Here is a 13,055-nt window from a genome sequence, read left to right as displayed (position 1 = left end):
TGACCTACACTGGGTGCTCGCTTAATTTGGATAGTGACCCTTATTTCTATTTCAGTCTTCCGCAACATCAGCGTGCAAGTCCGCTTCTTTTTTGCAGTTTTTCCTTGGTTGTCACTCCATCGTTCGGACAATCTTGGCTTGGTTTTGAACTTGCGGCTTTGTGCATGACCCGGGCAATAAGTTAATTTAAGAAACATGGCAGCTTTGCCTCTATCCTTTAGGACATGAAAGAACTGGCGCCTTTGTAAACTGCAGCTGCCCCGTGGCTTCACAACACCATATTTACATGGATGGTGTGCCGAACGTTACCAGCACAGCTCTTGGTTGTGAGTTGCACAGTTAGGCCGAGATCACACATGCGAGAAACACGGCCGAGTCTCGCATGTTAATACCCGGCACTCAGGAGCAGAGAGTGCAGCTCCATGTATTGCTGTGCGGCCGCACGCTCCACTCCTAAATGACGACAGCAGTGCCGGGTATTAACATGCGAGATTCGGCCGCGTTTCTCGCATGTGTGATCCCGGACTTATGGTGAGGAAAGCTGGATTCAGCATGGCCACTTCACTCCTGCACTAGATCCTAAATCACCTATTGGATGAAAAAAATACCCAAATCCAGCTATCACTCTTGGCTAAAAAAAAAACCAAAAAAAAAAACAGAAACCTTAATTGATTCTCATAGGCCCCAGTTTAACAACCAGATGTCGAATTGGTAGTGAAAGTTTTGTCAGCAAGATGAAACAAGGGAGATTTACCGTCGTTGCGTGGGGATGTCTCTGGTTTTGTTCCTCCAAGTGTCCTTAGGTTTCCCTGATCGCTCCATCCTTTACCTGGGTGCACTTGAGAGGGTGCAGGGGCATGTTACAGATTGGGCTCACACTTTTCCAATGATTTGGGGATATATATATATATATTTTTTGTGATGGGAGAGTGGGCAAGCTCTTATTGTATGTGGATGATGTAGTGTTATACGCAGGGCTGTAGAGTTGGTGGTTTGGCTTACTGACTCCACAGCCCTGGCTATACTTATTAATATGGTGTCTTTTACGGTCATACAGTGGAATATTACTCATTTTCAGTGTAGTAGCAGAAGAAGCTCTTAATGAGGTCCTATGGGATTGTGACAAATTGGCGCGTGTCATATCATCAGCTTCATTGTCCTAAGTGTTCGTCAGTCTCCATGTGGGACGTGTGTGAGCCAGCTCTTCTGTCAGATGAGACCCTGGTCTCCGGGAGCTTTATGTCCTCAGCCTGACACATGACTAGGACAGGATGAAGTGTGATCTACATTACTGGCGCCATTATATCACAGTCTCCGGGAACCTGACAGGTAATCCATGCTGCCCAAACAACATGGGCACACTCTGTAGGATCTCTGCTAGGAATCTTTTCAGCGAGACTTGTACTTTTACAAGCTTTTGGACAGGTGGGTCCCCGGCTGCTCATCCTCGTTGCCCGAGAGTGGCCGGTGAAGCCTCATCAGACTCCTCTAGTCTCCCCGCCATCTCCACAATATCTCCGAAACGACCTTTCTGGTTATTTGCAGATTCTGTTCTATCTTCACCCCAGGTTTATAATTTAGGTGGAACATACCCATTTTCTATGAGCTATTATCGAGTGCGGTTTCTAAGGGCAGAATCAGTATCTCGTACAGCCATTTCATGCCAAAATTATAGCATGTTTTGGGAATCTGATGTGGGCGTTAACTTGATAAGAATTGTAAAAAATGGTTGATTTCTTCATCAAACGAGAGATCACTCATGGGTTACACCCCCCTACCCCTGGCAGTGCACAGAGGATCGGACATCGTAATAGTGTCCTCGGTGCGGGTCAGAGGCAGCAGGTCCCCTCCACGTGTTTTGGGGTGGTCTGACCGTTAGAGAAGTTAGGGGACAGGTTCACTCACTTGTTGCTTTCTCATACTATTGTTTTTATTTGGTGACCCTTCAGGGGTCGAGAAATTTTCCCACCAGGGATCTAATTGTCATAGCAGTAAATATTATTCTGCACTGCTCAAAAAAATAAAGGGAACACTTAAACAACATAATATAACTCCAAGTAAATCAAACTTCTGTTAAATCAAACTGTCCACTTAGGAAGCAACACTGATTGACAATCAATTTCACATGCTGTGGTGCAAATGGAATAGACAACAGATGGACATTATTGGCAAATATCAAGACACCCTCAATAAAGAAGTGGTTCTGCAGGTGGGGACCACAGACCACATCTCAGTACCAATGCTTTCTGGCTGATGTTTAGGTCACTTTTGAATGTTGGCTGTGCTTTCACACTCGTGGTAGCATGACATGGACTCTACAATCCACACAAGTGGCTCAGTTAGTGCAGCTCATCCAAGATGGCACATCAATGCAAGCTGTGGCAAGAAGGTTTGCTGTGTTTGGCAGCTTAGTGTCCAGAGGCTGGAGGTGCTACCAGGAGACAGGCCAGTACACCAGGAGACATGGAGGGGGCCATAGGAGGGCAACAACCCAACAGCAGGACCGCTACCTCAGCCTTTGTGCAAGGAGGAACAGGAGGAGCACTGCCAGAGCCCTGCAAAATGACCTCCAGCAGGCCACAAATGTGCATGTGTCTGCACAAACTGTTAGAAACCGACTCCATGAGGATGGTCTGAGTGTCCAACGTCCACAGATGGGGGTTGTGCTCACAGCCCAACACCGTGCAGGATGCTTGGCATTTTCCACAGAACACCAGGATTGGCAAATTTGCCACTGGCGCCCTGTGCTCTTCACAGATGAAAGCCGGTTCACACTGAGCACATGTGACAGTCGGGAGACGCCGTGGAGAGCGATCTGCTGCCTGCAACATCCTTCAGCATGCCAGTTTGGCAGCGGGTCAGTAATGGTGTGGGGTGGCATTTCTTTGGAGGGCCGCAGAGCCCTCCATGTGCTCGCCAGAGGTAGCCTGACTGCCTTTAGGTACCAAGATGAGGTCCTCAGACCCCTTGTGAGACCATATGCTGGTGCGGTTGGCCCTGGGTTCCTCCTAATGCAGGACAATGCCAGATCTCATGTGACTGGAGAGTGTCAGCAGTTCCTGCAAGATGAAGTCATTGAAGCTATGGACTGGCCCGTCCGTTCCCCAGACCTGAATCCGGTTGAACACATCTGGGACATCATGTGTCGCACCATCCACCAGCGTCACGTTGCACCACAGACTGTACAGGAGTTGGTGGATGCTTTAGTCCAGGTCTGGGAGGAGATCCCTCAGGAGACCATCTGCCGCCTCATCAGGAGCATGCCCAGGCAATGTACAGTAGGGAGGTCATACAGGCACGTGGAGGCCACACACAATACTGAGCATCTTTTCCTTGGCATGAGGCATTTCCACTGAAGTTGGATCAGCCTGTAATTTGATTTTCCACTTTGATTTTGAGTATCATTCCAAATCCAGACCTCCATGGGATATTCGTTTTGATTTACAGTGATAATTATGTTTTATTGTTCTGAACACATACCACTATGCTATGAATAAAAATTTGCAACAGGAAAAATTCATTCAGATATCTAGGATGTGGGATTTTAGTGTTCCCTTTGTTTTTGAGAAGTGTATATAGTAATGGCAAACAACCAGAAATGCCCTCCTTTATACAGGGAAAACAAGAGCTTAGGCCACATTATTATAAATTGATTCACTGTGGTTTCCCCCCATGTGGGGGATAAAGTGAGTTCAGAGGAAAAAAAAATATGAAAAGACCTTGTAATTTTCTATATATACACGCAATCCACCAGTCATGAATATCTGATATACGTTCATTGTAGAGAGAGTCTCCATCGGTGGTGGACCCGGCTCCTAATGGTCCTGTGTCCTTACACTGACTGTATATTTGTTCTCAAGGCAGATGGAGGATTGTTGACTGATGGGTTATTATGTCGCCTTCTTGCCGTTTCTCTTCTCATTGTCCATCCTAGATCCTACCGCTCTCCGTACAAGATGAAGCTTCGTTAAAAGGCTCGTCCCCTCTCCTGAAATGTTAGCTGGCAAGCTCAGTGATGTGTAAAATGGCAAGCTGAGCATTACTTACCCATCCGATTCCAGCGCGGATTCAGTCCTTGTTGATTACATGAGTGGTGACATCACGTCAACATCAGCTAAGCGTTGTGATCGGCTGCAGCGCTGTCAGCATGTCACTACTGCTGCTGATCGACTGGAGCAGCCCTGGAGGCACCACAGTGGACCTGTGAAATGTATGTGCCCCTTCCATCCACAACCAGGGGCTATTTTTTTTTTTTTTGTTTTGTCCTCCATAGACATTAATATGAAGTCTGCTCATGTCGGCTTTCGCCCTTCTGGAAAGGATTTCTACAAGATTGTGGAAGTGTTGGTGAGAATTTCTGCCTTTTCATCATTTTGTCAGGCCCTGATGTTGGTGGAGGCCAGGCTTACAATTTCCATTATAGGTGTTGGATGGGGTTATGGTCTAGCCTGTAGGGTAGGTCACATTCTCCCGCCAAATGTCCCCTCCATATCTGTATGGAGCTTGTGTACCGGGCACCATCATGGAGAACCGATAAGGGTCTTCCCCAAACTGTTCCCACAAAGCTGAAGCTACAACTATCTACAATGTCTTGTGCTTAAAGGTTAAGATTTCCCATCACTGGAGCTGAGGGGCTGCAGCCGCCCCAATATCTCATAGCATTATCCTCCACCATCTGTGCAGTGGCACAACGCAGTCGGTGTAACGTCCTCATGGAGTCACCAAACCCAGACTCTTCCATCAGACGTAGATCGAGAAGTGTGATCCATCACTGCACAGAACACTTCTCCTCCAAAGTCCAGTGGTTGTGGCGGCCTTACACCACTCCATCCGACGCTCGGCATTGTGTTTGGTGATGTAAGGCTTGAATGCAGCTTCTCGGCCTTGAATCTGCCGGTGGGGAGCAGTGTTTGTGCCGATACCAGAGGTCTGGATTCTGCAGTTAGGGGTTCAGCAGAGTGGTGGTGACGTTTCTGCTTTCCCCGCTCTAACATTATGATGGTTGCCACTCCGTGGTGGAGATGCTACGTCTCAATCGACTTCTCCGTAATATCACTCATAGGTGATGTGGCAGTATTCAGGAGGAAGTAATTTCATGGACGGACTTGTTACCCCGGTGGCTCCTGTTACGTGTTACGGAACAAAGCCGCACCCAGAATATGATGTGCAGTTATATGTATGTATAATAGGTTCCATGTGAGATGCATCAGCCCACAGGCTGCACCCCACCTTAGTAATTCCCACAGTAAATATCGGCAGACTCCGGCCCCCTGCGGCTATTGTAATGTATGTCTGGCCTGCCGCTTTTCAATTGGCCTGCCCTCTGTATCTGTGTGATATATTCTGTGTCCTGTGAATAAAGTGTTGTCAGACTGGAAATACGTGGAGAAGCGGTGAGATTTTATATGCGCCCATGTAATCAAGCAATTCCAGCCTGCGTCCTTCAATCAGACTCCAGCCAAAGCAGAGTGGACCTCCTGAAACACAGGGTGGTACTGAAAGAGGTACCCAAGCTTGGTAGACCCCGTTACAGCTCCTATTACAGGACTGAGCTGCTGTTAGTGAGCTCTGCCCCTCTAGTGCATGGTAGTAATGGCAGACATCATGGCGGGGGATGGAGGTTAAACACCAGTGACTCCTATTACAGGACTGTGGTGGTATCAGGGAGCTCTTCACCACCGGCCGATCTGTCACGTTAGTAATGGCAGAGGTTATACACCGGTGGCTCCTATTACAGGACTGTGGTGGTATTAGGGAGCTCTTCACCACCGGCCGATCTGTCACGTTAGTAATGGCAGAGGTTATACACCGGTGGCTCCTATTACAGGACTGTGGTGGTATCAGGGAGCTCTTCACCACTGGCTGATCTGTCACGTTAGTTATAGCAGAGGTTATACACCGGTGGCTCCTATTACAGGACTGTGGTGGTATTAGAGAGCTCTTCACCACCGGCCGATCTGTCACGTTAGTAATGGCAGAGGTTATACACCGCTGGCTCCTATTACAGGACTGTGGTGGTATTAGAGAGCTCTTCACCACCGGCCGATCTGTCACGTTAGTTATAGCAGAGGTTATACACCGGTGGCTCCTATTACAGGACTGTGGTGGTATTAGAGAGCTTTTCACCACCGGCCGACCTGTCACGTTAGTAATGGCAGAGGTTATACACTGGTGGCTCCTATTACAGGACCGTTGTGCTATCAGGGAGCTCTTCACCACTGGCTGATCTGTCACGTTAGTTATAGCAGAGGTTATACACCGGTGGCTCCTATTACAGGACTGTGGTGGTATTAGAGAGCTCTTCACCACCGGCCGATCTGTCACGTTAGTTATAGCAGAGGTTATACACTGGTGGCTCCTATTACAGGACCGTTGTGCTATCAGGGAGCTCTTCACCACCGGCCGATCTGTCACGTTAGTTATAGCAGAGGTTATACACCGGTGGCTCCTATTACAGGACTGTGGTGGTATTAGGGAGCTCTTCACCACCGGCCGATCTGTCACGTTAGTGATGGCAGAGGTTATACACTGGTGGCTCCTATTACAGGACCGTTGTGCTATCAGGGAGCTCTTCACCACTGGCCGATCTGTCACGTTAGTTATAGCAGAGGTTATACACTGGTGGCTCCTATTACAGGACCGTTGTGCTATCAGGGAGCTCTTCACCACTGGCTGATCTGTCACGTTAGTTATAGCAGAGGTTATACATCGGTGGCTCCTATTACAGGACTGTGGTGCTATCAGGGAGCTCTTCACCACCGGCCGATCTGTCACGTTAGTAATAGCAGAGGTTATACACCGGTGGATCCTATTACAGGACTGTGGTGGTATTAGAGAGCTCTTCACCACCGGCCGATCTGTCACGTTAGTGATGGCAGAGGTTATACACCGCTGGCTCCTATTACAGGACTGTGGTGGTATCAGGGAGCTTTTCACCACCGGCCGATCTGTCACGTTAGTGATGGCAGAGGTTATACACCGGTGGATCCTATTACAGGACTGTGGTGGTATCAGGGAGCTCTTCACCACCGGCCGATCTGTCACGTTAGTTATAGCAGAGGTTATACACCGGTGGCTCCTATTACAGGACTGTGGTGGTATCAGGGAGCTCTTCACCACCGGCTGATCTGTCACGTTAGTTATAGCAGAGGTTATACACCGCTGGCTCCTATTACAGGACTGTGGTGGTATCAGGGAGCTCTTCACCACCGGCCGATCTGTCACGTTAGTTATAGCAGAGGTTATACACCGCTGGCTCCTATTACAGGACTGTGGTGGTATTAGAGAGCTCTTCACCACTGGCTGATCTGTCACGTTAGTAATGGCAGAGGTTATACACCGGTGGCTCCTATTACAGGACTGTGGTGGTATCAGGGAGCTCTTCACCACCGGCTGATCTGTCACGTTAGTTATAGCAGAGGTTATACACCGCTGGCTCCTATTACAGGACTGTGGTGGTATTAGAGAGCTCTTCACCACTGGCTGATCTGTCACGTTAGTAATGGCAGAGGTTATACACCGCTGGCTCCTATTACAGGACTGTGGTGGTATCAGGGAGCTCTTCACCACCGGCCGATCTGTCACGTTAGTAATAGCAGAGGTTATACATCGGTGGCTCCTATTACAGGACTGTGGTGGTATTAGAGAGCTCTTCACCACCGGCCGATCTGTCACGTTAGTAATAGCAGAGGTTATACACCGGTGGATCCTATTACAGGACCCCGCTGGGATTGGGGAGCTCTTTACTAGCCGATCTCTCTATACATTTCTCCATTTTAGCTATAACATGAAACAAAGGATTAAATGAGATGGCCATTGCTGTCCTTCCTGCGGCCCCATTCTCCGACCGTTACCTGCTGGTCCAGCCCTTAGTCATGACCGCTGTTATCCATCTAATTTGTATGATTTCCACTGTTGACAGACACTAAAGCGCAGGAGAAACGGCGCCAACACCACCAGTCACTCCTTCGGGCCACCGTCCACAGCCCAACCAGGAGCCATCAGATCCCCGCTACCCAGAGCTCACATGTGGCAGCGCTGATCAGCCGGGAAAGCCCACGCTCTACGGTCTACCAGAAGCCATCTTACAGCCTCCCGGTGTCACTCAGCATGTCAGGCGAGTGTCCATCTCTGCCATACGCTGTAAATTGATGATGCGCAGATGACATCATACCACTGAACCTGATCCCTGCGGTGGATGACTGGTACTTCAGGACTGAGTGCTGCTTGGAGTAAGGCTGTGCTCACGTTGAGGATTTGTGTGCGGATTTTTCCACACAGTTTTTGAAAAATCTGCAGGTAAAACGCACTGCGTTTTACCTGCGTTTTTTTGTGCAGATTTCTATAAAGGAGCAGGTGTAAACCGCTGCAGGATCCCCAGCGTTTCTGCGCGATATTTTCCACACCATGGGCACTGCGGATTTGGTTTTCCATAGGTTTACATGGTACTGTAAACCGCATGGAAAACTGCTGCAAATCCACAGCGGCCAATCCGCAGCTAAATCCACAACGTGTGCACATACAGTTAGGTCCATATATATTTGGACAGAGACATTTTTCTAATTTTTGCTATAGACATTACCACAATGAATTTTAAACAAAACAATTCAGATGCAGTTGAAGTTCAGACTTTCAGCTTTCATTTGAGGGGATCTACATTAAAATTGGATAAAGGGTTTAGGAGTTTCAGCTCCTTAACATGTGCCGCCCTGTTTTTAAAGGGACCAAAAGTAACTGGACAGATTCAATAATTGTAAATAAAATGTTCATTTCTAGTACCTGGTTAAAAACCCTTTGTTGGCAATGACTACCTGAAGTCTTGAACTCCTGGACATCACCAGACGCTGTGTTTCCTCCTTTTTTGATGCTCGGCCAGGCCTTCACTGCAGTGGTTTTCAGTTGCTGTTTGTTTGTGGCCTTTCTGTCTGAAGTTTATTCTTTAACAAGTGAAATGCTGCTCAATTGGGTGGAGATCAGGTGACTGACTTGGCCATTCCAGAATATTCCACTTCTTTGCTTTAAAGGGACTCTGTCACCTGAATTTGGCGGGACTGGTTTTGGGTCATATGGGCGGAGTTTTGGGGTGTTTGATTCACCCTTTCCTTACCCGCTGGCTGCATGCTGGCTGCAATATTGGATTGAAGTTCATTCTTTGTCCTCCATAGTACACGCCTGTGCAAAGCAATCTTGCCTTGTGCAGGCATGTACTACAGAGGACAGAGAATGAACTTCAATCCAATATTGCAGCCAGCATGCAGCCAGCGGGTAAGGAAAGGGTGAATCAAACACCCCAAAACTCCGCCCATATGACCCAAAACCAGTCCCGCCAAATTCAGGTGACAGGTTCCCTTTAATAAACTCCTGGGTTGCTTTGGCTTTATGTTTTGGGTCATTGTCCATCTGTAGTATGTAGTTTGGCTGGATCTGAGCACACAGTATGGCGGCTCTGAAGACCTCAGAATTCATTCGGCTGCTTCTGTCCTGTGTCCCATCATCAATAAACACTAGTGACCCAGTGCCACTGGCAGCCATCATGCCCGCGCCATCACTCTGCCTCCGCCGGGTTTACAGATGATGTGGTATGCTTTGGATCATGAGCTGGACCGCGCCTTCACCATACTTTTCTCTTTCCATCATTCTGGTAGAGGTTGATCTTGGTTTCATCTCTTCATAGAATGTTCTTCCAGAACTGTGCGGCATTTTTAGATGTTTTTTAGCCTTTTTATTCTTGATGCTTATGAGTGGCTGCACCGTGCAGTGAACCCTCTGGATTTACTTTCATGCAGTCTTCTCTTTATGGTGGATTTGGATATTGATCCGCCGACCTCCTGGAGAGTGTTGGTCACTTGGTCGGCTGTTGTGAAGGGGTTTCTCTTCACCATGGAGATTATTCTGCGATCATCCACCACTGTTGTCTTCCGTGGGCGCCCAGGTCTTTTTGCATTGATGAGTTCACCAGTGCTTTCTTTCTTTCTCGGGATGAACCAAACTGTAGATTTTGCCACTCCTAATATTGTAGCAATTTCTCGGATGGCTTGTTTCACCTGCATGGAGAGCTCCTTTGACCGCATATTTACTTCACAGCAAAACCTTCCAAATGCAGCACCTCACCTCAAATCAACTCCAGGCCTTTTATCTACTTGAGAATGACATAACTAAGGGATTGCCCACACCTGTCCATGAAATAGCTTTGGAGTCAATTGTCCAATTACTTTTGGTCCCTTTGAAAACAGGGTGGCACATGTTAAGGAGCTGAAACTCCTAAACCCTTTATCCAATATTAATGTGGATACCCTCAAATGAAAGCTGAAAGTCTGAACTTCAACTGCATCTGAATTGTTTTGTTTAAAATTCATTGTGGTAATGTCTATAACCAAAATTAGAAAAATGTTTTCTCTGCCCAAATATTTGGACCTAACTGCACCCATAGTCTTCCTTCTGCAAGCAGACTGCCTGGTCGTAGAGAGTCGGTGATGACCTCTTCTCCCATTTCCCTTCCACCAGGCAGTGGATTCAGCAGCTTCACCTCAGCCAGCAAAACCAGAAGTCCAGCATCAGTGAAGAAGAGTCTACGGGAGGGAGACCCCCACAAACCAGCGATCCGTGCCAACACTCAGATACCCCTGATACAGGTACAGAGGGTGGGCAATGGTGTACAGACAATAGGAAGCCGCTGCCAGAGAGCTCCCATCTGTGAGGATCAGATTTAACCAACATGGCTGACCCTCACCTTCCCTGCCATCGGCAGAGCCGGACGCCTGCCGTGGTGTTTATATCCACACATCCAGGTGGAGAATTCGCTACGTGGCTGATTCCAGACTTTATACGACCTGAGCCAGAACTTACAATCACTAAGAAAGTAGTTGGTTCACCCCCCGCCAGTCGGAGTTGCCATAGTGGGACAGACAGTGCAGGCGCAGACAGTACAGGCGGCTGTGCCTTCTGATCACTTGTGTAACACAATTATCGTTTGATTTTTTTTAGCATTTACAGAGAAGCTGCGGCCACAACACCTCAGAGTTTTCCAGGTACGGTGTCCTTCCCCAGTCACACCCCCCCCTTATACTCAGACCTGTCCATAGCCTCACTGGTAGTGTCTGTTGTGTCTCCTCTACCTCCATAATGTCCAACCAAGCCCCAATCATTGTCATGGTTCTTACATGTCTGCCATCTGCATTATTCTTCCCCAAAGGTCTCTGGAAAGTTTGGGTACTCGTCCTAGCCGGATCCCAGTGAGGAGGGGCGCTCTCCTGCACTCCCAGAGCCTCCTCCATGTTACCAACGAGCGCGACTCTCCTATTCTCAGAGTTTGGAAATACACCTCCGAGCAGGCGCTGAAGCACTGCACCCTCACAGGTAAAGGCCCTGTGCACAGAGATCCTGAACTACAGGTGCATAAAACGCGCTGGAATTCAAGACCATGCACAGGGTGCGCCACAGTCATAGGAAAGGCGATGCTCAGCATGCACAGAGTGCGCTATGGTCACGGGAAACAGTGCTCTCAGCATGCACAGAGTGCGCTACGGTCACAGGCAACGCGGTGCTTTTAGCATGCACAGGGTGCGCTACGGTCATAGGAAACGCAGTGCTCTCAGCATGCACAGGGTGCTCTATGGTCACAGGAAATGCAATGCTCAGCATGCACAGGGTGCGCTATGGTCACATGCGCTACGGTCACAGGAAACCGTGCTCTCAACATGCACAGGGTGCACTACGGTCAAGGGGAAACGCAGTTCTAAGCATGCACAGGGTGCGCTACGGTCAAGGGGAAACGCAGTGCTAAGCATGCACAGGGTGCGCTACGGTCAAGGGGAAACGCAGTGCTACGCATGCACAGGGTGCGCTACGGTCAAGGGGAAACGCAGTGCTAAGCATGCACAGGGTGCGCTACAGTCATGGGCAACGCGGTGCTCTCAGAATGCACAGGGTGCTCTATGGTCACAGGAAACGCGCCGGTCTAAGCATGCACAGGGTGCTCTATGGTTCCAGGAAATGCGCTGATTAGAATCTACAGGTTCTCTCTGACATGTGTTTATATTCTTTGCAGATTTGGCAACAGTGACGTCTAGTCTGACTGTGTGCTCGGTACCACTTCTCAGATCTAAGGCAGAAAAAACGCTCTACATTTGTGACCAATCCACAGATCTGAAGGAGCAGGTGACTGTACAGCGTCCTAGTCTGACATTTTACCATCCCTATTTGGCTCACCCCACCGTCACCTTCCGCCTTGTGTTCTTGCCTGCTCATTGCCACCTTTCTTTCTTGTGGCTTCTCCCCGCTGTCACCTTCTGCCTCACTTTGCCGTGCCTGCCCAGTCACATTCAGTCTCTCAATTTCCATTTAACCTCATCTCTTCCTTCTTTGTTCCAGGGTTTTCCGGTTGTCTCTCCGGAGAGCGCTCACCTCTCCCCGTATCAGGCCGTGCTGTCCTTCTGTGCAGAGGGCTGACGATCCTCCTCGGTTACCAATTTCTTCGATGGTGCTATGTATTGTGAAACTGGACCAAGAACCACAATGTTTATACCACTTTTTCTCGTGTGTCACCACTGGCTGTGCCGTCATGTCCTCTTCTTCTGCACTTGTGTGATCACGGTTTTGGTGCTGGCGGTGTCTGGCCTCCTTCACGTTACTCTCACACCCGTCCCCTGGTTTGTACACGGTGACGTTTTCTACTCTCCAGTCCTGTGGATTCGTCCTCAGTATTTTTAATTTTTCAAGTGAACTTTGATATTGAGAACTTTTTATGAGATTTTAACTCTGTGGTTGTAAAATGAGCAATCTCTGGGTCCTGTCCCAGCAATGAACAATTTCTGCCCCGGCAGAGTCCTGTGCTGTCACTGGGCTATTGTTAGGTCCTGTCCATGGGCGATTTCTCCACCCATTGTGCCCTGTCCTGGAGAAAGCAAAATAAAATCTTGTATTTATATGATATGAAGGCTGTGGTCGCCTCTCTTGGTTTATTCAGGTGAGAAATCATTGCAGCACGTTATCAATGTCTGGTGAGAAGATGCTCCAGTCTGGAACCACCCACAAATAATCCTGCAGAACCTGACCGC

The 13,055-nt window shown here is 48.5% G+C and overlaps 1 protein-coding gene across 5 annotated transcripts in view; it reads left to right on the top strand.

Annotated features, from left to right (window-relative positions):
- The window catches only part of AGBL5 (AGBL carboxypeptidase 5), a 98,964-nt gene extending 86,034 nt beyond the window's left edge, over positions 1-12,930 (top strand). For 3 of the 5 annotated variants that reach the window (XM_069728559.1, XM_069728558.1, XM_069728562.1), the window contains 6 exons: positions 7,922-8,116; positions 10,504-10,631; positions 10,984-11,027; positions 11,192-11,355; positions 12,047-12,156; positions 12,370-12,930. In XM_069728559.1, coding sequence (XP_069584660.1) covers positions 7,922-8,116; positions 10,504-10,631; positions 10,984-11,027; positions 11,192-11,355; positions 12,047-12,156; positions 12,370-12,447 — 719 coding nt within the window. In that variant the 3' untranslated portion in view covers positions 12,448-12,930. The remainder of the gene's footprint in view (positions 1-7,921; positions 8,117-10,503; positions 10,632-10,983; positions 11,028-11,191; positions 11,356-12,046; positions 12,157-12,369) is intronic. The other 2 variants (XM_069728561.1, XM_069728560.1) reach the window with 1 other exon arrangement.
- The last annotated feature ends 125 nt before the right edge of the window (positions 12,931-13,055 follow it).

This window comes from Ranitomeya imitator, chromosome 5 (genome assembly GCF_032444005.1).
Source record: "Ranitomeya imitator isolate aRanImi1 chromosome 5, aRanImi1.pri, whole genome shotgun sequence".
Classification (NCBI taxonomy): domain Eukaryota; kingdom Metazoa; phylum Chordata; class Amphibia; order Anura; family Dendrobatidae; genus Ranitomeya; species Ranitomeya imitator.
The sequence above is the reverse complement of the archived record's forward strand: the minus strand, read 5'-3'. Positions and strand labels throughout refer to the sequence as shown.